Source organism: Conger conger, chromosome 5 (assembly GCF_963514075.1).
Source record: "Conger conger chromosome 5, fConCon1.1, whole genome shotgun sequence".
NCBI lineage: Eukaryota > Metazoa > Chordata > Actinopteri > Anguilliformes > Congridae > Conger > Conger conger.
Window position 1 is genome coordinate 37,153,809 of NC_083764.1, and position 22,713 is coordinate 37,176,521.

The following is a 22,713-nucleotide window of genomic DNA, read 5'->3' on the forward strand; positions in this document are numbered from 1 at the left end:
GCAGTGTATTGAGAGTTGCATATGCAGGCTTTCAAATATGATGCAATGGTGACATCTGGTGGTAGTTTTTTGGGGGAAATTGTGATTTAGCTGATGCCGATTTAGCTGAGAAAACCAAAGAATTCAGTTATAGGGAGGTAAAGCCGATATATCTGGAATGATACTTCCAGTATACTGCTCCCTATTAAATAGACCGGCGAAAACGAACTATAAACAAACTATGTAATGCTCAAAGTATGTTTTTCATGGTTTTAATACATAGCTATATACTGAGTACGATGGGCGTAAAAAATCATGTTCTGCGATTTACTTTATATTTACAAAGAGGATACATTCATGTAATCAGTGGCCTATCGATGGCAACCTGCAACCGATGTCAAGCACAACTGGGGGAGAAAAACCCCATGTGCTGGTACGCCCTCTGAGACATATGCATATATGACTACTGTATAAATGTATGTTTATGACGTACTGTATATCTATGAGTACAAGTGATAGTAGTTCGTAGCATGCTTAGCATTAATGGATGGTAGAAAATAAATAATTATGTTATACACTCATCAAGCACTTTATTACACCTACTTATTCATGCGATTATACAGAAACGTCTAGTTAATGAGAGACATCAGAGGAGAATGGCCAGACTGGTCAAAGCTGACAGGAAGGTGACAGTAACGGCAATAACCACACATTATAACAGTGCTATGTAGAAGAACATCTCTGAACACACAGTGGATCATAACTTCAAGTGGAAAGGCTACAGCAGTACAAGTCTAATAAATACCTAATAAAGTGCTCGGTGAGTGTATATCAGTGCTAGGCACAAATGATAAGGCATGAAAATGTTGTTTGTAACTGATATGCCAACATTTATGGATAATCGCTAAAATATAAATGGTTGGCATTTATATAGCACCTTTATCCAAAGCGCTGTACAATTGATGCTTCTCATTCACCCATTCACCCACACACACTCACACACCAACGGAGATTGGCTGCCATGCAAGGCGCCGACCAGCTCCTCAGGAGCATTTAAGGGTTAGGTGTCTTGCTCAGGGACACTTGGACACAGCCTGGGCGGGGGATCGAACCGGCAACCCTCCGGCTGCCAGACGACTGCTATTACTGCCTGAGCCATGTCGCCCCCAATAAAATAAAAACAATGATATAAAAAATAAACAAGCAGGAGCTGAAGAGGGCTGCAGTACAGGCCTGGAAGAGCATCACCCAGCATCTGGTGATGTCTATGGCAGTCATTGATTGCAAAACACTTGCAATAAAACTCTGACTATGATAACTTTGTTCGTGTTAATATGTCCAATTATTTTGGTACCCTAAAATTTGGGGGACTATGTCTAAAAAGGGCTGTAATTCCAACAAGGGTCACCCAATATGGATATAAAAACCCTCAAATTAAAGATGAAAGTCAGCACTTTATTTTATTTCAACTCTTTGTTGCCTGGAGTACAGAAGGTAAACAACAAAAAATGTCACTGTCAAAATCTTTACATACAGCACTGTATAACCAAATGTAAAGCTCTGCATGGGGGGAAACAAATTGTATTTTATACAAGGAACACAATTAAATGTGTTCAATTTGAAAAATACCTGCGAGTAGGAATTCAAGGAATCTAGGCATTGTTTTTTAGATGTGTAGAAGAAAGTATTCAATATTTTTGTAGACCAAAATAAATGCAATGCACATTTAAAACACACGACTCTGGGTAAAATTATAACAGCTATGTTTAATGAAATATTAGTATCAGAGTAATCATTTCCATACAGCCAATCATCTCTGGTTATGGTACAGTACATTGATAGGAAGTCAATTAGTACATGGTATCTTACAGTGGTTTAGTTCATGTACAGTTTTACACTCCTATGTACAATACCCAGTATAGTCCACAATTGTCTAAACATACACAACATTGATTCTGTAATATGGCTTCATAAACTAGTGGTACTGATATGTACAAGAAAATTACACAGTGGAGTCCCACTCTGGACTTAGACTGCCATTTATGTCGGGTGTGAGCAAGAGGACACTCAAGAATACCCTCCTCAGCAGATTTCCACGACCACAGCTAACTTGAACAAAGCTAAGTTATGAGGTATGATAACAGAAAATCTTTCCATTTTAGTTTTCCAATGACCTGCTGTGGCGTTTGGTCACTTTCACAATGGGGATTGTTTAAAAGCGATTTTGTCCTGCGACTATCGAGTGTCTGCATGTAAGTTGACTGAGTCTGGGTCATGCGGTTCTGGATGTCTTCTGCTCATGTTTCAGCCCCTCAGAAATGGAAGCATGACAGCAAAACTCACCACACTGTCAGCCAGGAGAATCCAGCCGAGCTAAGGAACATGATTACACAGACAGACGGACAGACAGACAGACAAAGGTGGATCTCCCCCTTAAACATGCACACACTTCAACGTGAGGGGAGGACTGCGAATTCTGTCCTGGCACAGTCTGGCACACTCTCTTCTCATTTATTTGGTAGTATCTGGGTGGTGGTGATTGGTTCAGAGATGGTAGCTCCTTTTACTTGCATACAGGTGTGCAGTGAGCATGTGCAGTCAGGTGTTCTTAGCACAAGAGGAAAACACAGAGTCTCACTCACTCACTCGGCTAATGGCTGGAATAACGCATTAAAAAACAAAAGTACATTTTAAAAAAATAATTCCACAGATTTGTCACCAGAAGATGAACAATTCATTTAAAATAACATAAAGTACTGGCTCAGGCATAAGGTAAAAAAAGTAAAATTATAAGGCAGTCCATTGAGTTTGTTCTCAGTGATTTCTGATCTAAGGCAAACACATGCGAGTGAAGTTGGCTGGTCTCATGCTGGGAAAATATCACGCCGTTTTTGACACACAGCTACAGAGGGTTTGTAAAGCCACACTGTACACTGATGCAGCTACAGAGAGGGTTTATACAGCCACTGTGCACACTGATAATGCAGCCACACAGTCAACCATGTGACAAAAGCTGCTCATTTGTTGGGGTACCCCACACAGCTCCAGTCTGTAACAGTTAGAAACAAGATTCATCTGCAGGAGCACATTAGCTGAACCTGGAAAACAGTGCAGTCCTCAGCACACAGACAAAGGGATTCCACAGTGTACCGGTTTTTGCCACTGGCAGCCTAGGTCAGGTACTGGTATTGCAGGTACTGTAATTAGTTATGAGATCAGACCACTAAATCCCACCCAGACGGAGAAATCAAAGCACTGTAGGGATTTAATTTGTATAACCACCATTTCTTCACATTTGTGGTTACAATTACCATAGTTTTAATTAGACTCGGGCTCACACTCTGGAGAGCTTTCTTGCTTCTGCAGGGCAGAAACCTGAAGCTAAGCGCTGCCAAGCCCCGACTGCAGTCGGACAACTGAGATTGGAGTAAGGGCCTTTGTTGCTCCCGTGGAAACAGGATCAACTGTTTTGCTGCACCATATTGCAGCTCCTGCATGCTAATAAAAAGGATCTTTACGTGGTCAAGTGATTGAAACTCAGTAGCATTGATTTTAGCAGCTTTCCTTTTGGGAATAAGTAGGAAGTACAGCAAACCAGGTTAACAGTAGGTTGGGTAGGACAGACAGCAGACAAATAAACCTCATGGCCCCTGTCCTCTGCAGTTGGGTAGGTAAGTGGCTACCTCTGTGTGGCTGTTCTTCTCAGTGAGATTCAGGGTGGAACCAGAGAGACTGTTATAAACTCTCTCTGAGCTGCATAACTGCCCCGGACAGCGCTGAACATTTGTTAGCTAATAATTTGTCCAAAAGAAACTTTTTTTTTTTTTTTTTTTTTTAAAAGGCCAGTGTGCTTTGCTCTGTCACAGATTTGTGCGTTTCTTCTGACCTGGCCTCGTTCAAGACCCTAAAGAACATCACCCTGGCCTCAGAGAATTACAAACCATTTCAAACTCTTGACACGGAAACAGTTTCTGTCAGACAGCTTCACACCCGACAAGTAAAGAATCATTTTCACTATATTATCTTCCCTTTGTTTCAAAACGACTTTTAAAAAGAGCTGTCAGGTCATTATTTCAGCACTTTTTAGAACAGGTGTATTGTTAGTGCTGACTAGTGAAACGTAGTACTCTTTCATTCCCGTATGCTCAGTCCTGTAGCTGGAGGGGTGAGACACATGTCAATCAGTGCCCGCAGGGACTGCTGAGTCTGGACTGAAGGGTGGCAGAGTGAAGTTACAGGCCTCAAACCACTAAGCCAATCAGTGAGCCCGATCATACACACTCGCCTCTCAGGAGATCAACATTCCCACTGCCTTTTATATATTTCATTACAACATCAATACATTTAGCAGAGGAATTATTTCATAATCATATTCAGATAAGGATCAGTATAGTATATTTCCACACTTCCTCTGCAGTAGTATATTAATATAATAACTGTGGAGAGATGGGGCGCGTGTGGATGAAAGGGCGCGTGCAGCGGGGAACGGACACGCCCCCCGATGACGTCATGCCCGGGCCCGGCCCGGCAGGTGTGCGCTCTCCACCCCTCCCCGGGGCGCTAGCCACGCGCGCGGGCGGCTCAGGGTTAACACTTGAGCGCTTCCGGGTCGGAACCCTCCATGTCCAGGTCGGAGTCCATCAACGAGGGCGCGGTGCACTCGGAGTCCGGCGTGCGCGAGTAGGAGAGGCTGTTCCCCGTCACGTCCTCATCGAACGTCTCTGTCCGCGAGTACAGGCCGAGCTCCAGAGGCTGCGACGGCGTGCCGCTGCTGTCGCTCCAGCTCTCGTAGTAGAAGTCGTCGATGTCTACGTACCACTCGGGCCAGAATTTCCTGCGGATCCGCTCGCAGTACATGGCCAGGTTGATCAGCTCACCTGCGCAATTAACGGGCAAGGATAGCCATGTTTCAATTAGCAAACCAAAACTCTAAAATGTTTTTTGCCACAAAATAACGCCTCACAAATCTACAAACTAAAATCAAAACAGTGGAGGCATACAGAGACAGTGATATGATCGCTCATTGAATTTGAAATGAAACCGTGAATATGAGGTGAAAGTGCACACACCTTTCATTTGAGGGTATTTACATCCATGTTGGGTGATTTGTGTAGGAATTACATGCCTTTTTATACATAGTCCACCCATTTTAGGGAACCAAATGTAATTGGACAGTTAATCTCTCAGCTCTTTCTGATTAGTGAAGTGTATTCAATCGCTTCATTAGTCTAAGAAAGCTTCCAGTATCTAGTCATGATCCTATGCTTTTAATTTACCTTTGTGCCAATGCAAGTCAAGGAAGCCATGTCCCACACACCAGTGCTCTCTATCTTCTTAATGATGTTGTCATGAACTCTGGTCCTCATGTTGACAAATAGCAATAACACACACTAAAGGCAATCTAAAGCCTTGAATCAAGATGAAATATTGAAAGCTTTCTTATCCCTGCACTAAGGAAGTGATACACCTGACTAATCAGAAACAGCTGAGAAGCCAATTGTCCAATTACTTTTGGTCCCCTGAAATGGGGAGACTGTGGGCTGGATTTACGTACATGAAACTCGCAGTGCAAAATGCGGCCTGACGAGGGTATGTTGTGCGGTTGCAGTCTGCCTGAAATCAACGTCTTATTTACGAAGGAAACATCTCATTACGCAATCAGCGAATGGGACTACCGATGAACCGCATTCTGCGAAAGAGGCAGATCTTAAACAGCGCAGTTAAAACATGTGTCGAACTGAATATCTTCACTGTGTGTAGTGTATTCCTTGTATCGCCTGCCATGTAAAAGCTGTAAGAAAACGCTTAATTAAAAAAATATATACGCATATTACAGCAAATATTTCTCCTACAGAAAGAAGATATGTCTTTACTATGACTATAGACCATCAGTATAGTTCTAGTACATTCCTGGTGAATGTACTATGCCAAATGCCATTAATGTAATGTAATGTACAGTTCAGTAGAAAGTAGCAGGAGTGAAACTGTTCCAACATGCCCCTACTATGGAGCAAATTTCAAACAGCTCTGGTGCAAGTTGAAACAGCATCCGAAATGTCAGGTTGCTGAATCCAGCATGTCTTACTGTTTACATTTTTCATCTGATAATTATCCTGTAGAAATTGTCTGTATTCTGTCTATAATAACGAATGCCTGGGAAGAAATGAATAAGATCCAGTCCTAAATAGGGGGTCATCCCTATGTTCCCACAGCCCTATGTTCCCACATTTCTAAGATTTAATTTTTTTTCAAAATTAAATGTTTATTATTGAGCATGTAAACTGAACTTTATATATTTAGATGTCAAAATTGTCCTCAAAGGACAGCACTTGCAGATGCCTGTTCCTGGCACATAAAAGGTTGAAAAGTACTTATGTAGAGCCCTTTCCAGTTTTAAGTGAACTGCATAAATAGTGTATTTTTTTGTTCTTATTTCGCTTGTTTGCTTGTTCATTAAAAACTTATAGATAATTAAACGTGTACTGTGTCTAAATTGCACAAACATACACTGGATTTCTTCAGGTCCCATGCAAGCAGCCTGCTGAGTGTGAAGTCAACATAGAGCTGTGGGAACATAGGGCTGTGGGAACATAGAGCTGTGGGAACATAGAGCTGTGGGAACATAGACACGCTCCCCTAAATAGGACCAAATAACAGCATGGTACACATGGAATATAAAACGTTACGTCAAAAGTTATTGCGGCTGATGCATTTATAACAGGCAGCGTCATGTTGGAACAGAGCGTTCCAACATGACCCGGCTGTGCTGGCTGTACTCCTGCATGGCTCACAGTCTCTGCTTGCTAGTGAAATGTGCCAAAACTATCCTGCTTTGTAACCCACAAGACTGTGATTTAAATGACGTATATATTTGGTGTCTGTGGCATCATCAGTTCATCAAAAAACACTTTGGTGAAAAAACATTACTTTCAGGGTGCTATAATGCAGATTTGTTAATAACTTACATTTTCAAAACACCGTGCCACTCACACACGAGAAGCGGGTTGCTATAATACATAAGTGAAAACACTCCCATCATTCTAGCGCAAGTGCACCTATGCAAAATCCGCACGTTTCAACATTCCCGGTGCTGGTTTGTGCCCCGGTCTCCCCTACATATTCCAGCTGTGATGGCAATTGTCGTTTGAATTAAATGCGAGATGTAACGTTGCAATGAGCTGGACTATTGCCGGGATAGAATGGGAATGCTGTGTCGGGGACACATATTTTATTTCTATTCGTATAGCTGTTTGTTGTTTGTCACAGAAGTGTTTCCCCTTTTTATTTTTCATGATTGTTTTGGAGGATAACTAATACAAACAAACACACAACCGTGTTTTTATTATTTTACCAATGCCGGTTGAGCATGCTCTGTTTCAAACAATGTTCTGTTAAAGGCAAAAAGCCTGTATTTCTGTGATGGACTTAAATTATTAAAAGAAAAATCAATGCATTCAGCCTCCTCATATATTTTACTAGCGGCAACAAAAAAACCCCCCCCCCAAAAAAAAACATGTTACTTTGCTTTACAATTTTTACTGTCACTGGCATGTCATTACTCACAGCTTCTTACGGTAAATCTGGCCCTATGTATATAAAGGGTCATCCCTACACGGATTAACCAAATATGGATGTAAATACTCTCAAATTAACCCAAACATCATTTCATTTCACATACTAGTACAGAACCAAATAAAGATATTTTTTTAATTGTTTTTTTTTATTTTTTTTTTACATTTTTTTCAGGGTTACTATGTGGAGTATAAGCACACAAATCGAGAAAGGAAGTTACTTAGGACAATTACATTCATTAATCATGCTAATAATGGTTTTCTATCAATTAATATACTGAAAGTAATATGGTGGTTTCTTTCTGTGAAGAAACCATCAAGAAATCATGGTATGCTCTAGTTATTTACCATGATGGGAAGGTATTCCATTTATTTTTGCAACATGGGAATATACATAATCCATTTAAAGGTACACTGGGTACACCCTCAAACCACCACATGTACTGTTTTGGAAATATGACAGTGTCAAACGCAACAGAACCTGCCGTCTTTTCAGAGTGTTCTAGTAAGAAAATGTTCGCTGAACAGGTGAAATGTTGACTTTAGAGTGCTGCACAACACTATTTATGTTTTGTGTTTTAGAAATGTTCACTTTAGCTAACCAAATATATTATGAGCAAGCAACTTATTTGGCTATGGAACTAGCTGGCTATATAACTAAGATATGATAGTGTACCACAAATGATGCAACTGCAACGTACAGTTTGAGACAAATAAAGGTTTAGCTAAACACGCATGATTGAAGACGTAAAGAGATAAAAGGAACGTGTAGCTTCCCAAATGCACTCCAGTCAAGCGATCACTGAAACTCTGTATACTATTGCTTATTATCCAAGCAAAGAATACATATCTAGTTATAAAACAATACCAGTTCATTGTCGGTAGCAACAAGCAAATTAGCTATTAGTTAGCTTGCCGAATTTAGAAATATCCACCTGAGACACAACTCGTGTGCAACAATGTTCGCAACCCTCGCTACTGCTCAGGTGGATATTTCTAAATTCGTCGAGCTAACTATGGCTAATTTGCTTGTGCAATTTGTTCACATGCAGCTGCCCAATCAGAAGCAGTGTAACCTCACAGTTGCATAAATCTGTAGTTAACTCTGTAGTTTACGTCCAGGCATGCTGGTCGATCGTGTGTCATTTTTGTGTGTCGATGCATCGGTTAAAATTATAATTCTTCATGTCTTCATCCCTCTTCCCTATGGCTTCTGCCTGATAGACGTGATTGGCATGAAATCTGTAAATATGCTCCTGTTAACAACTTTGTTACAGATGGGGTTGTGCACTCAAAATTCCGTGGTCACGCAATATTTGCCTGATATAATATAACACCGGGTCTATTTTACCATGGGCGATTGGTCTAATGATTTTACTTTCATGCCAATACAGGTTACTATACAATTTGATATATTTTTATATAACTGTAAACTTGTAATGCATCTTATATGGCGCGGGACAATCGTGGTGGTGAGATTAACGTGTCCAAGCGTGGAATTTTCGCTTTCAATATCCGATGGATAAATATGCTAATGATAATGTATTGCTTTATTTATTTTTATGTACATAGTGGAATGCGAAGTTCAGTTTGCTGGTAGTTTGAATTTGCGTGTCAGCGAATAAACACAAATGAAAAAACACCATAGAATAAGCCATACAGCGGGTGTCTCGGTGGCGCAGCCTGTAGAGCACTGACCGCATGCTCATTGCGAGCCGCGACGTCGGCGGTTCGAATCCGACCGTCTGACATTTGTCGCATGTCTTCCCCTCTCTCTCGCTCCCATTCTTCCTGTCTCTCTATACTGTATACTGTCCAATAAAAAAAGCTGAAAAAGGCCTAAAAAATATCTTAAAAAAAAAAAAAAGAATAAGCCATACAGCTACAGATTTAAAACACACAGAAATTATTTGACAACTATAGTACTGTAGCATTCAATTCCCTGCCGTGTTTGCATTCTTAACCCTATGAAATGGCCGCAGATTGCTTTCTCGTACGACTGTAGCTTGTGAATTGAATGTAAATAGTGTATTGTAATATTTCATGCAACATTTGTCCAATGATGTATTGCTTATTTTTATATAGATACAGCATAGTGGAAAGCTATGTTCAGTTTGCCGGTAGTTTGAATTTGTGAGTCAACGAATAAACATGGATCTGTTTAGAACCGCAATAATATGCCTGGTGATGAACGTGCATTTATTTTAAACTGAGCTTACCATTCAGAAGAAAGAAAAAAAAGGTTATCTGTTATGAATTTTTTGTTATCAACCGTTTTGGTTAACTAGTTAAACATTTAACTGTTCATACCCCTAATTTTTGTGATTTGTTTTGTGATTATTTGCAATGGTTCAGTGGCATTGGGTTGGCTGTTTTTTTTTTTTTTTTAATATGATGATGCAAGGTGAGAGGTAACAGTCAAATTGTCATAGAATTTATCACAGGACACTGGAAACAGCAGACACTGGTGCCAACCCACACTTACAACCCAATCAGCAAAACATGAATAGAAGTGTAGAGGAGTGAGTGACATCTCTGGGAGTGACACTGTTTGTGACCTCACCTTTGATGAGCTGTTCAGGCCGGGTACCAGGCAGAGTCCACATGGCCTGAGAAAGGTGACCGAACACTGTGGCATCCACGGTCGATAACTTCGGACCCATAATATACTTCTTATCACCTGCAGTGGCAAGAGATTTGTATATTAATAACACGAAACACTGTCAAAAAGCTATGCTGATACTCTTAATCTAAACCAACTAAGCTGACAATTATAGACTGTACATGGCTAAAGCTACAATCCTTTATCTTTTCCTGTCTGTAGTACAGCAATTCTACCAAAAGAAAGCCAACAAACTATACACTAAAATAAAAACTCACTCATAAAAAAATCACATCCTACTGATGAAAACACACAATGTAAATACTATCAAAATCATAGAAACAGTATTGTTTCTAAAGAAAACAAATTGGGGTATTTATACAGTGTTATAAAGTCCATTATAAATAAATGGAATCAAACAGTTAGCCTAAGAGGTCAATGATAGTGGGTCACTAAAATGTGATGTAAGTTACTGTAATGAAAAACAAATGATTGTTCCAATGAAATGACTGCTGGTTTGATTGGTTATTAAAAGAGAAGGCTACTATAGTAAGAATATACAGTAATTATAATGGTTCATGTTCTTTTTTTTTCCCCCCACTGTTTCAATTGTTTTAACTGTTCCTGAACTGTAAAGATAATTAATCACAAAAAACTACGTTTTAAATGAAATGTTTGCATTTGCTGAAAGCCCTAAAGGACAGGAAATTAAATTGATCAGCCCTGTCTTGATTTCAAACAATGATAATTTGATAATACTGACTAAATCACTGAAACAATTATTTAATTTTTAAAACATGAGTTAAAGATTTTGAGTCAGGTACTTTGGAGGTGAACCATAAAGTTGTGCAGTATGCATGAAATGAGTGAAAGCGATTGAGAAAAACTGTAAAGAAAATCTAGTCGTGCAAGCCCTTGGTGTTTATGACTATCCTAATAAACTAGCTAAAATAGCTGGCAATTTAGCTGTAAGTGTTCTGTTTACGTACGCCGACCAAGTTGGTCTCTTTTTGGCCACCTTTGCTTTACTGCATCCAACAAGTTTTCACAAATTGAGTGCGTGCTTTCCACTTTGGACAGACAGTGAGACTGGCTGCTGTTAGCCTGTCCGTGGGCTACGAAATGTCATCTAGCGATGACCTGCAGACAAATGTTGCTGAACATAACGGTCAAATGTTAAAATAACGTTTAGAACTTTTTTTATTTAGAACTTATTTAGGCCTAATTCAAATTTAATAAAAATGTAGTAAATGCACATATATTTCTGAATTACCCACTGAGGGTCTTGCGTCAGGATCCGTTGGATTTAAATGTAGTTATTTTTGAGTAAAAAAAGTCTGAATTTTCAGGAAAAAAATTTAAGTTATCCATAACACAGAAATCGTGCAGCACAGCAATACCAAAATCAGTAACTGGCAAGCCCATTGCCATTGTACTAGACCATTGTAGCGAAATGGCAATGAGTTATTAAAGTTCAAAATGTGCTAATTTGAATAGAAGTGCCAACCAACGCTACCGCGCTCACTACAATGTTTTGAGGCTGAAGTGTGAATATGGCCTGGATGCACCAGCATACCTAGCAGGGTGGCCAGCGTCCGCATGTCTTTCTCCATCAGGGCGTACACCTCCTCTTTGGAGAAGCGTCCGATGCCGTGGCCGTACATCTCGCGCTTCACAATACCGCCGGTCAGGTGACTCAGGATCCACTTGAGAAGGTCACTCAGGGGCCCGCTCACTGCCAGCATCTTCTGCGTTTCCTCCAGGTTATCCACCCACTGACAGTACGCTATAGTCCTGAGACACACACACACGCATAATTTTACTTCCCATTGACAAAAACAGCCTACTTTCTTTACTGTTCTTGTGATTAATAATGACTGTTTCATTGCTTAATATTTCAGTACTTTATCAATGTTCCTGAGGAACAGGAACATGAAAACTGAGGAAATAAGTAGGAAGGGAAGATTTTACTGTACAACTGAAAATAAAATACAGCAGCAGCTCAACAAAGAAATACACATACAAATAAACAGGAACAGTCCTATAAAGGTAACTTAATTTACTGATGTACCAATTATCCATTTCACTGTTTGTTTGGGGGGGGGGGCTGGAGCCTATCCCAGCATACACTGGGCGAAAAGCAGGAATACACCCTGGACAGGTCACTAGTCCATCGCAGGGCACACACACCATTCACTCACACACTCATACCTATGGGCAATTTAGACTCTCCAATCAGCCTAACCTGCATGTCTTTGGACTGTGGGAGGAAACCCACACAGACACAGGGAGAACATGCAAAGAGGCCGCACAGACAGGCCCCGGTCAACAGGGATTCGAACCCAGGACCTCCTTGCTGTGAGGCAGCAGTGCTTCCCACTGCACCATCCGTGCCGCCACTGTACCGAAAATGATCATTGATATTGCATCATTGTATGGCAGGAATTATTCCTGTACACTGATTTAGAACAGCATTGCGCTATTGAAGCAGTTTCCTTGCTCTCTGGAGAACCTGTTGATTCTGTCTGTTGTTATTTATCAGAAGGCATGTTGCCTGCCATACTGAGGAATCTTACCATTCAATATAGTGGAATTTCCGACCTATGAATGTGTCGTTTTTATCATCTTTTCTCCAAACCAGTTTTTGTAATAGATCATACATGAAATCATACATGAAATCAGCTGGTGTCGTGATAGGTTGGAATAAAAAACGGCATAATATCAGCACTCCATGGCACATAATTGGATTCCCCTGCTCTAGAGTGACACAGGTGACATCTTTTGGATGCACAGGATATTTTGGATATGTTATGAGCCCAGTCCCGAAGCATTAAACTTCACTGCTAAATGAATTCTTGCTACAGTACAGAAGGTCCAAATTGTGATATGATAATCCTGCTTTCAAAAGTTACGCGCATTAACAACATCAGACCATCAAAAATGCATTTTGGATTGATTTATCAATGAAACACAGCCATTTCCTTCCACTGGTACTGACATAGCTACCCCATTTCTCCCTTTTCCTTCCTGTACAAATAAAACAAACAATCTACACAAAGGACAGGAAGCTAAATAATGCAATTTACAACAATAATGTAGGCATTACATTACATTACATTATTGGCATTTGGCAGACGCTCTTATCCAGAGCGACGTACAACAAAGTGCATACCCATAACCAGGGATAAGTTCGCTGAAAGACCCTAGAGGGAAGTACAATTTCAACTGCTACCTGTACAACAAAGATAAGACGAGGGCCTTTTTTTTTTTTTTTTTTTTTTGAGAACAAATAAACAAACAAACAGAGCAAAAGTGACCAAAGTGAACTATCCAAACACTGCTTACCTAGCCAACTAAAAATACCGATACAATAGATACCGATACCGATAGGCAATAAATCATACTATTTTACAATAATAATATATATTATTTTTTGCCTTATTTTCAAATATACAGTGGGCTTTAGGATCATAGGCACCCATAATAAAAAATGAAATAAATGGCTGCATATAAGAAACAACACAGATAATATTCTATATGTTATGTTCAAACATATGGGAAAACAAGATACTTTGATGTCAATACATTTATGATCATGTTGCAATGTTTCTTTACGTTATTTTTTTTTCTGAAAACCATAAGTGTCAACCCCTAACAATTGTTGTAAATACAATCAAAGTGAAATAAAATTGTACTTCATTTGGTGAATCTCAGTCTAAAAGAAGTATCATCATTTTATCACTTCCTGTTTCAAGTATACAAATGTGGTAACAAGCATGTAAAATCCCTTTGACAACCATCAGCATGGGAAAAGCCAAAGAACTGTCAATTCAGAAGAGACAGGTAGGAATTGATGGTCACAAGTCTGCCCAAAATATTGTTTTTTAAAATCTCAGGTCAACAAAAAAGCATAAGGTCAATATAAGCTTACTTTTAATGCTATTTCTATCATATAACTCCTCACGTGAAACACAATGATCAGTATCACCAGGCCATTCAGATTTACACCTCATTAGCTCATAATTTTCCAGCAGACTAGAGAGTATCCAGCATGACATCGAGCCAGGACATGAAAACACCTATTTGTCCCAAATATTATGGTGCTGGAAAGTGCTGTCATTTTTACACAGTGAAAGAAAAATGTATAAAATACCATTTAATAAAAACTGCACTTTAACATGTGAATAGTTTAATTACATATCTAACATTATGGAGTACAGAGCCAAATCAAGGAAATAAATACAGTATGTCTTTGTCCCAAGACTTACTCACTATAGAATTTAGTGAACACATTTATGATCTAGAGGACATGAAAACATGCATGGCCATGCATATAATTTAAGGTAAATCGGTACTACTAAGGGAACATGTATGACTTAGCTTATCCATAGCTTTTAAAGGGCCCCAGAATACTGTGTGCACCAGCTGAAATTTCTGCCTCCGTGGACACAGTTGGCAATTTACGGCAGTAGAAAAAATACCTGTAGTACTGATTTACATCTCAGTGAAATTAGACGTATAGTGAATTAGTGTATAGATAGTACTCTGGGTAAGTAGAAACATACTATTTTCATTTTTGGGAGAACTGCCCCTTTAACCCCTTAAGTATCGCTATTCTTCTTAACTATTCTTGTACCCTTTTGACGAGAAGCATAATCCTGGTCTCTTCTGAAAGGTAACCCTTTGGGGTTTCTTTTCCAAGAGTCTTACTCTAAGAGAATTACTCTAAATATTACTTAAGCAAAGTTACAGAAACCCAAGCACAGTGAAAGAGGAAGCTTTTATTCTCACTGAAAATATTTTCTATATTTGAATGGATAGATTATTGTGGCTGTGGCTGATGCAATATCACCAAAAAGCATTTTGCATTGTTTATTTTAAGCTGTGTCTAGGCAATCCTCCAAAAGGACATTTGGAGACTCCAAAAGGACACATAAATTATATTATGGGTCTTATGAGGTGTAAAATACTGCATCTTGCTTACTAAACTATATCATGAATTTTATCCTGAAAAAAAGTGTTTGCACTTCCCTCCCGCCTGTCACCGTCATCTCTTGGACTCCACGTCCTTGCGCTCTCCTCAGACAACAGCAGGTCGAGAAGATCATAAAAATAAGTACAATATTGACAATAATTATCACGGTTTCCCTGGCCTACCCCTTTAGGCCAGGAGAGGGCGCTCCTGGCATTGGGATCATGATTATTGTCTTCCCCCTGTGCAGAAGGTGGACATATTCAGTCCCTATTATTGGTAGGCGTGCAGCTTGCTCCTACAGGTGCGCGCTGCTCTAGGCCAGTGGTTCTTAACCTGGGTTCGATTTTATTATGTTTTGAAGAAATCATATTTTATTTTTCCAATTACGAAGGGTTCGGTGAAGCTTGCAGGGTTCAGTACCTCCAATAAGGTTAAGAACCACTGCTCTAGGCTTTTGTGCTGCATTCTGCTATGTGCCCTGAGCCGGTAAAGACATGATTTAGTCAGGCGGCACGGATGGTGCAGTGGGTAGCACTGCTGCCTCACAGCAAGGAGGTCCTGGGTTCGAATCCCTGTCGGCCGGGGCCTCTCTGTGTGGAGTTTGCATGTTCTCCCTGTGTCTGCGTGGGTTTCCTCCGGGTACTCCGGTTTCCTCCCACAGTCCAAAGACATGCAGATTAGGCTGATTGGAGAGTCTAAATTGCCCATAGGTATGAGTGTGTGAGTGAATGGTGTGTGTGCCCTGCGATGGACTGGCGACCTGTCCAGGGTGTATTCCTGCCTTTCGCCCAATGTATGCTGGGATAGGCTCCAGCCCCCCTGCGACCCAGTTAAGGATAAGCGGGTTAGGATAATGAATGAATGAATGAATGAATGAATGATTTAGTCATGAGCACATTTTTTGTGATACTCAATGCTCAATGGCATCTGTCTGTCATCCATGTTATATTTATTTCCTAATTGTCTGATATTGCTGAACAACATAGCATACAGTCTTGTCCCAGACTACAAAGGTTATTAATTTGCTGATAAAGTCTAATAAATAATTCAACCAATAGCCATATATTGGATTGCAAATCACTTCAATGAGAGATGGAAAGTCTGCATCGAGAGAAAGGAGTTAGACAAAGATAAAAGCCAGGAACATAGCACCAGCCACTGAGAGCTGTAAACCATAAATGAAAAAACACTTTGGCTTCAGACCAAATAATGCACCAAAGCAATCAGTCTGAGTGAATTTCCATTTAACAATATTCAAGCCGAGCAACAAAAATGCTCAAATGGAGTAATTCTGGATTGCAGATGGCCGTACTGTCATTGGCACAACTCTGTTGCTTATGTTGACAGTCAGAGATATAAGCCAAACAATAGGCTTTCCAAAATAACCTGCTAGGAAGTTTATTAAGCTGGTGAGCTCAGTAATTGCAAAAAGGTTAGAAGGCCAAGAAAGACCTCTACAGATGATCACCGAAGAATGAATAAAAAGCTCTAAACACCAGATCCAATAGATCAGAAACATTTTTCAAAAGGCAGGCGTGGCTGTGTCAGTGACTACACTCTACAGAAGACTTCACAAATAGATCTGCAGTACAAAGGCTACACTGCAAGATGCAAAGCACTAGTTCACTGCAAAAACAGAATGGCTAGTAAGTACCTAAGAGAGCCTGCAGAGTTCTGGAAAAGGCTCTTGCGGACAGATGAGAACAAGATTGACTTGTATCAGATTGATGGCAAGAGCAAAGTGTAGAGGCTAGAAGGAACTGCCAAAGATTCAAAGCACCCCCACTCACCTGTGAAACATTGTGGGGGGGGGGGGGGTCTTATAGTTTGGGCATGTAAAGCTGCCACACAACGCTCACTTGCCTTCATTCATAACTGCAGATAGCAGCAGCAGAATGAATGAATTCTGTAGTGTACCAAAGCATCTTAGCTGCTCGAGTTCAATCAAATGCCTCCAAACTCATTGGGCAGTGCTTCATCCCACAGGGGTGCACTAAAGAAGCAGTTGAATACGCCAGACAAATCAGAAAGAGCTGAGAAGCCAACTGTCCAATTACTTTTGGTCCCCTACAATGGGGGGACTATGTATAAAAAGGGATGTAATTCCCAATATGGATGTAAATTGCCTCAAATTAAAGCTAACAGTCAGCACTTTATCCTCATATTCATTGTATTATTTCAAACCCAATTTGCTGGAGTACAGAGCCAAAAGAACAGAAGTTGTACTACTGTCCAAACACTTACAGACTGCACTGTATGTCACCACATCCATGTGGTGCCACTCCCCCTATGTCAGCTGTTTCCTGCAAGCCCTCCATTTCCACATGACTGATTATTGCTCTTTCTTAATTACTGTTAGTGTATGTCTCACCAGTAGAAGTGCTCCTCCACCATTTTGGTAACGGCACGTGACACAGCCTTCTCCTGTGGACTCAGGCTCTTGTTGAGGTTGACTCCCAGCTTCTCCTCCAGGAAGTCGATGATGAACTCTGTCCCTGACACCTGTTCTTTGTTGTACTCAATCCAGGGCATCTTGCCCTGCGGAGACAGCTTCCCATCAAAATAATTCTGCAAAGAAAGCAAAACAGCCAGTTACATTTATTTCAGCACCAATGCACTGTAAAGGTATCGTCATCTTCAATGTAATCACATTGCAATCACATTGTATTCAATGTTCAGTACAATTGAAATTCACTGATGTGCTTGAATACTGACAGATTCAATTTATTTCAATTCATATATTCTACTATGCTGAAACCTACATTACAAGGGACATTTAATAAAATAAATTATATTTAAAAAAATATTCCAAGACATCCAAGACAAAAAAGAACATTTAAAATTTTATTCTGCCAGGCAGTTTCAACAGCCACAAATACATTAAAGTTGGTGATCTCAATCATACAAAAGTTAAACATATAACTGTAAATTGAAATATTTCACACATACAATTTCAACACTACCTCCCACTAAATCTATAAAACCATGCAGAAAGTGCACCCAGCACCTATGCTACCAAATGCGTACAGAAACACATCTTTAAACACCACTATACAAATGAAATGCAGAACATGTAAAGATGGAGGCACACCTGGTAGGGGAGGTCAACCATGCGCAGGTAGGTCTCCATCTTCAAACAGAAAGGGGAGAGGCTGGGAACCCCACTCTTGGGCCGGGAAAACTGGTGAAGAATGATAGCATCTTTGGAGTCCATCTCTTGCTCTTTCCTGAGGAAGCAGCCAACAGTAAATTCTCTGTATATCTGAGATTAAAGCAGGCAGGATCAGTCCTCTGGCTCTGCTAAATAGCCTTATCATATGTCATTTTCCAATTTAAACTCAAGCCAAGCCTACAACACTTGAAAAAGTACTATCTATTTGTACATGAGGATATGAGTTCAGCATTTAAATATTCACTTTTAGTTCCAAATAAAATTAACTTAAATAATCAACATAAGCCTTTAGAATTATGCTACGTATACTCCACTCTGTATACTCTACAATTAGACAAACATATGACTGTGGAGTCAAATATACTCGATAACTGGGGTCTGCAACCCTGGTCCAGGAGAACCACATGCTCTACCAGTTTTTGTTGTTATTCTGCATTTAAAGAATCAGTTAGATTAGACAAGTTGATTACATAGTTAACTCAATTGAACTTTCAATTGGTAAAAAAATATATATTTTGGTGCTAATTTTTAGGTGAAAACAAAAGCCAGCAGAGCTTGTGGCTCTTCAGAGCCAGGGTTGCAAACTCCTGCTCAACAGCCATACAGTCATACCTTATTTCACTCGTTTTACTAAGGAATGGACTATCTTAAAAAAAACAGTTGCTAGACCACAAGTTGGGAGGGAATAAGCCTGAGCAATATACTGTGTCTCAGCCTTTCAGCTTTAGAAAATGCTTTGGAACACGAGCCTACATGTTGCATAGGCTATCAGGGTACTATTCAAAAGCGTAATCAAAAGCGTGAAACTCCAGTTGCTGCATCAGTTATCAACCTTGAAGCATTCAAGCAACAAAAGTAATTCTACAAAAAAGGAACATGCCACTGTCAATTCACATGGACAGTATATTGTATTATACAGTGAGCACCATAATTATATGTTAATCTTTGTCTCATCTCATCTGTCTCATTGTTCTAGAATTCTTGGGCCTCTTTTAGGTGCTTTTTAGCAAACTGTAATCTTGCCTTTCTGTTCTTCAGGCTTATTAGTGATTTGCATCTTGTATGCATCTTGTTGCATCTACATATGATAGAATTTATCTACACCTGCATCCAGGAGAGTGTTTTTTATTGGTTGGGCCATTGACAGGGGGGTTTTCCTCACCATAGAGAGTATTCTCTGGTCACCCACTACAGTGGTCTTCCTTGGTCTACCGGGTCTTTTGACATAATTGAGTTCACCAGTTGTTGTTTTCTTGTTAATAATGAACCAAACTGTTGACTTGGGCATGCCCAGGGTTTTTGGGTTACACGTTTGACTGATTTTCATTTCTGGGCCTTATGACAGCCAGCTGAATTTGCATCGACACTGCTGTCTTCCCCATGTTGTCCCACCCCAACAACAATCTCCAAAGGCAATTGCAAAGTCTAGAATCAAGACTAGACCTCAGCAGTTCTCTTCTGCATTCACTAATGACACAAATGAATACACACACCTAACAAAACACATTTGTGAACCAATTCAACAAATACTTGTAGTACCTAAAAATGGGGAGACTGTGTACAAAAAGTGCTGTCATTTGTAAACGGTTCATCCAATATGGATGAAAATAACCTCACATTAAATTTGATGCACATAAACCTCATTGTCATTGTATCAGACTCAAAGTACAAGAATAAAGAACCAAAATAAGAAAAAAATGTGTCACTGTCCAATGAATTATGGTGTTCACTGTACACAAGAGGTTCACACTGCAGTCGGCTTGAAATAATGTGACATGGTGACGCTATCCACTCCACAATGGTGCTGAAGTGTTATGCACAAGGTGCTGTCGCTTTCACATCTTAAATATAAAGTTCAGACTTTTGGTGCTATAAAACAACTGATATGATGGCAAAGGCAGCTAAACAAAAAGCATATCATGCAATTATTACTTATAATGTTCCATTCAAAATTTCCATTGGACAAAAATGTGGGAACCCAGTTTTCAAAATTTCTCGCCATCAAAAAGATATTCGCGAAAGATGTTTGTTTTAAGTCAGTGACATTAACGTATCAATTAGCCTAAAGTTACATTACAATAGTCCGTTGCAAATCATAACTATCACATTTCATACAGCAATCTATTCCATTCAATAGTCACGTAGCTTTTGGGCTAATTGCGTCTCTGTTTATTTGAGCTAATTCATATTTAGCATGCTTTACATTTGGTCAACAAAGGTCATTTTAACACAACTGCAGTATTTTCTATCTAGCTGCCTTCAAAGACTCTACGGTCATTAAGCAGCTAGGCCACAAACGGATGCCTGGTTGCACATAAACACCTAAGGTAGCGGATGACGTGCCCTTGAAAGCAGAAACAAAACAAACGACTCGAATATTAACATGACTCATGTCTTGGAAAATGTAGATTACAAATTAGATTTTTTCTAAACTATTTTGAATATGTGGGCCTATGTAAAGCGCAATTTATGTCGAACATAAAACGTAAACCATTGTTTCGGAGAATGATTCAGTAGCGGACATAAAGCGTGCACGATATATAATACCAACCCAGGGGCTCCTTCATATGGACTATTATATCACAATTCACTCACGAGCCCGTATTCCCGGACATTTTCGCATTTGCATTGCTAGACTAGCCTACACCCCGCCCAACATGATCTGATTAGGTGATAAACCAACATAAAACAGCACTAGGCCTCCATAGTTATTTTATGTCCGCAAAGATAGTCAACATTATGTCTGAAATGCCTTATATCGATAAGAACATAAGAAAGACATAAAACGTTTAAATAGGTTAAAACAAGATGTCACAATACAACAAAATGAGACATCAATAAACGCAAATGATGGAGTGTTTGCAAACTCCCTCCCTCACATTAGCCTACCTGATAGCAAGCAGTTCGTGCAGAAGGTAGGCAGCGGCGGCGAGCAGAGCTCCACCGGTCAGATAGAGGGTTTTCTTCCACCAGGAGTCGGACCCGAGACCCGACATGATCCCGCCGTAGTCCTGCAGAGGGAAGGCGACAATGTACCCATAAAAGGAGTAGTGCTCATTGGAGCCACAGAGCCCGAAGGAGAAGCTCTGATTCCGGCCAAGATCAACCACACATGACCGGGAGGAGGCGAAGCCAACACCCCAGTACATTCTCCCTCTGAATCGCCACCTGCTTCCGCGCGCTGGCCTTTTTCGGCTTCATCAAAATGGCTGAACCGGGTGTTAGCCTAATGCAGGACGATCGGTAATTTTAGATGTAAAATGGGGAAAGGGAACATTTTTGCCGGTGTAGGACTTAGCATCCTCCGCTGCTGCTCGCCGCCGCTTTGTGTATCTCAATGGCGACGAGTGATGTCATGAACGCTGTACCGGTGGGTGCTCTCCTCCCCCTGGAAGCGCAAGAAAACAACAGCAACACCGTGACACCAAGCGTCATGTAGGGTTCCTGGATTATTATGCATAATGGTATTATTGTAATCACAGTAACCACAACAGTGAAAAAACTATGATAATTGTAAAGCATAGGCCTAATGATTATAATACCATCGCAATTACAGTCAAGACCAGAATTATTGGCACCCTCGGAAAAATATGCACAGAAATACTGTAAACGAAAAAAGAATACCATTATTGACTTTATTTTCCAACATGTGTAAAGTAATGTTCTTTATTCAATGGTATCAACCAATTTCTTTCATTTTTCAAATATGAATATTTACCCACGTTTCACATTTTATGACACCTGACTCCTAACGCCTGGTTTAATAGTCTACTTTATGCTACCACCCCCTGGCAAAGATTCCACCCCCTGGCAGAGTCTTTTACCTATAATTTATGATACAAATAGAGAACACTTTTGAAGGGAATTTCATGCAGAACCTTTCAACAACATTCACATCCTAGGGTTTGCGCTTATGGACTGCCCTGTTCAGTTCAGACCACTGGTTTTTGATGGGATTTAATTTAATTTAATTTAACATGTCATGGTAAAAATATAAATAGTGATAACAACTGCACAGTTAAAGTGCAATAAAGGAAAACAAAAATATATCCGCAAGGGGCAATTCCAAGCGGCATAGAGAAAATGTATGTTATATATTTCCAATGTATGTGAAATGTATAATACATGCATTTCCAATGCACTTATCATGCAAATGCATGTAAAATGTATTGTGAAATGAATTAAAAGTATTTGCATTTCATTTCATACACTCAGTGAGCACTTTATTAGGTATTTATGAGACCTTTTTTTAACTTATTGAGCTTCTGCTGCTGTAGCCTATCCACTTAGAGGTTTGACGCATTGTGTGTTCAGAGATGCTCTTCTGCATACCACTGTTGCAATGTGTGGTTAATTGCGTTCTCTGTCACCTTCCTGTCAGCTTTGACCAGTCTGGCCCTTCTCCTCTGACCTC

At 40.0% G+C, this 22,713-nt stretch overlaps 1 protein-coding gene across 2 annotated transcripts; it reads right to left on the reverse strand.

Annotated features, from left to right (window-relative positions):
• Positions 1-1,725: 1,725 nt before the first annotated feature.
• Positions 1,726-21,657, reverse strand: faxca (failed axon connections homolog, metaxin like GST domain containing a). 2 transcript variants are annotated; one of them, XM_061242916.1, is made up of 7 exons: positions 21,468-21,657; positions 21,189-21,310; positions 18,219-18,354; positions 17,499-17,695; positions 11,729-11,946; positions 10,109-10,230; positions 1,726-4,851 (listed from the first exon to the last, which is right to left on the reverse strand). In XM_061242916.1, the coding sequence occupies exons 1-7, from the start codon at positions 21,498-21,500 to the stop codon at positions 4,567-4,569; spliced, it is 1,113 nt and encodes a 370-aa protein (XP_061098900.1). In that variant the 5' UTR covers positions 21,501-21,657; the 3' UTR covers positions 1,726-4,566. The 2 variants fall into 2 exon arrangements, with proteins under 2 accessions (XP_061098900.1, XP_061098899.1); XM_061242915.1 differs by having other exon boundaries at positions 21,189-21,657.
• Positions 21,658-22,713: the final 1,056 nt, after the last annotated feature.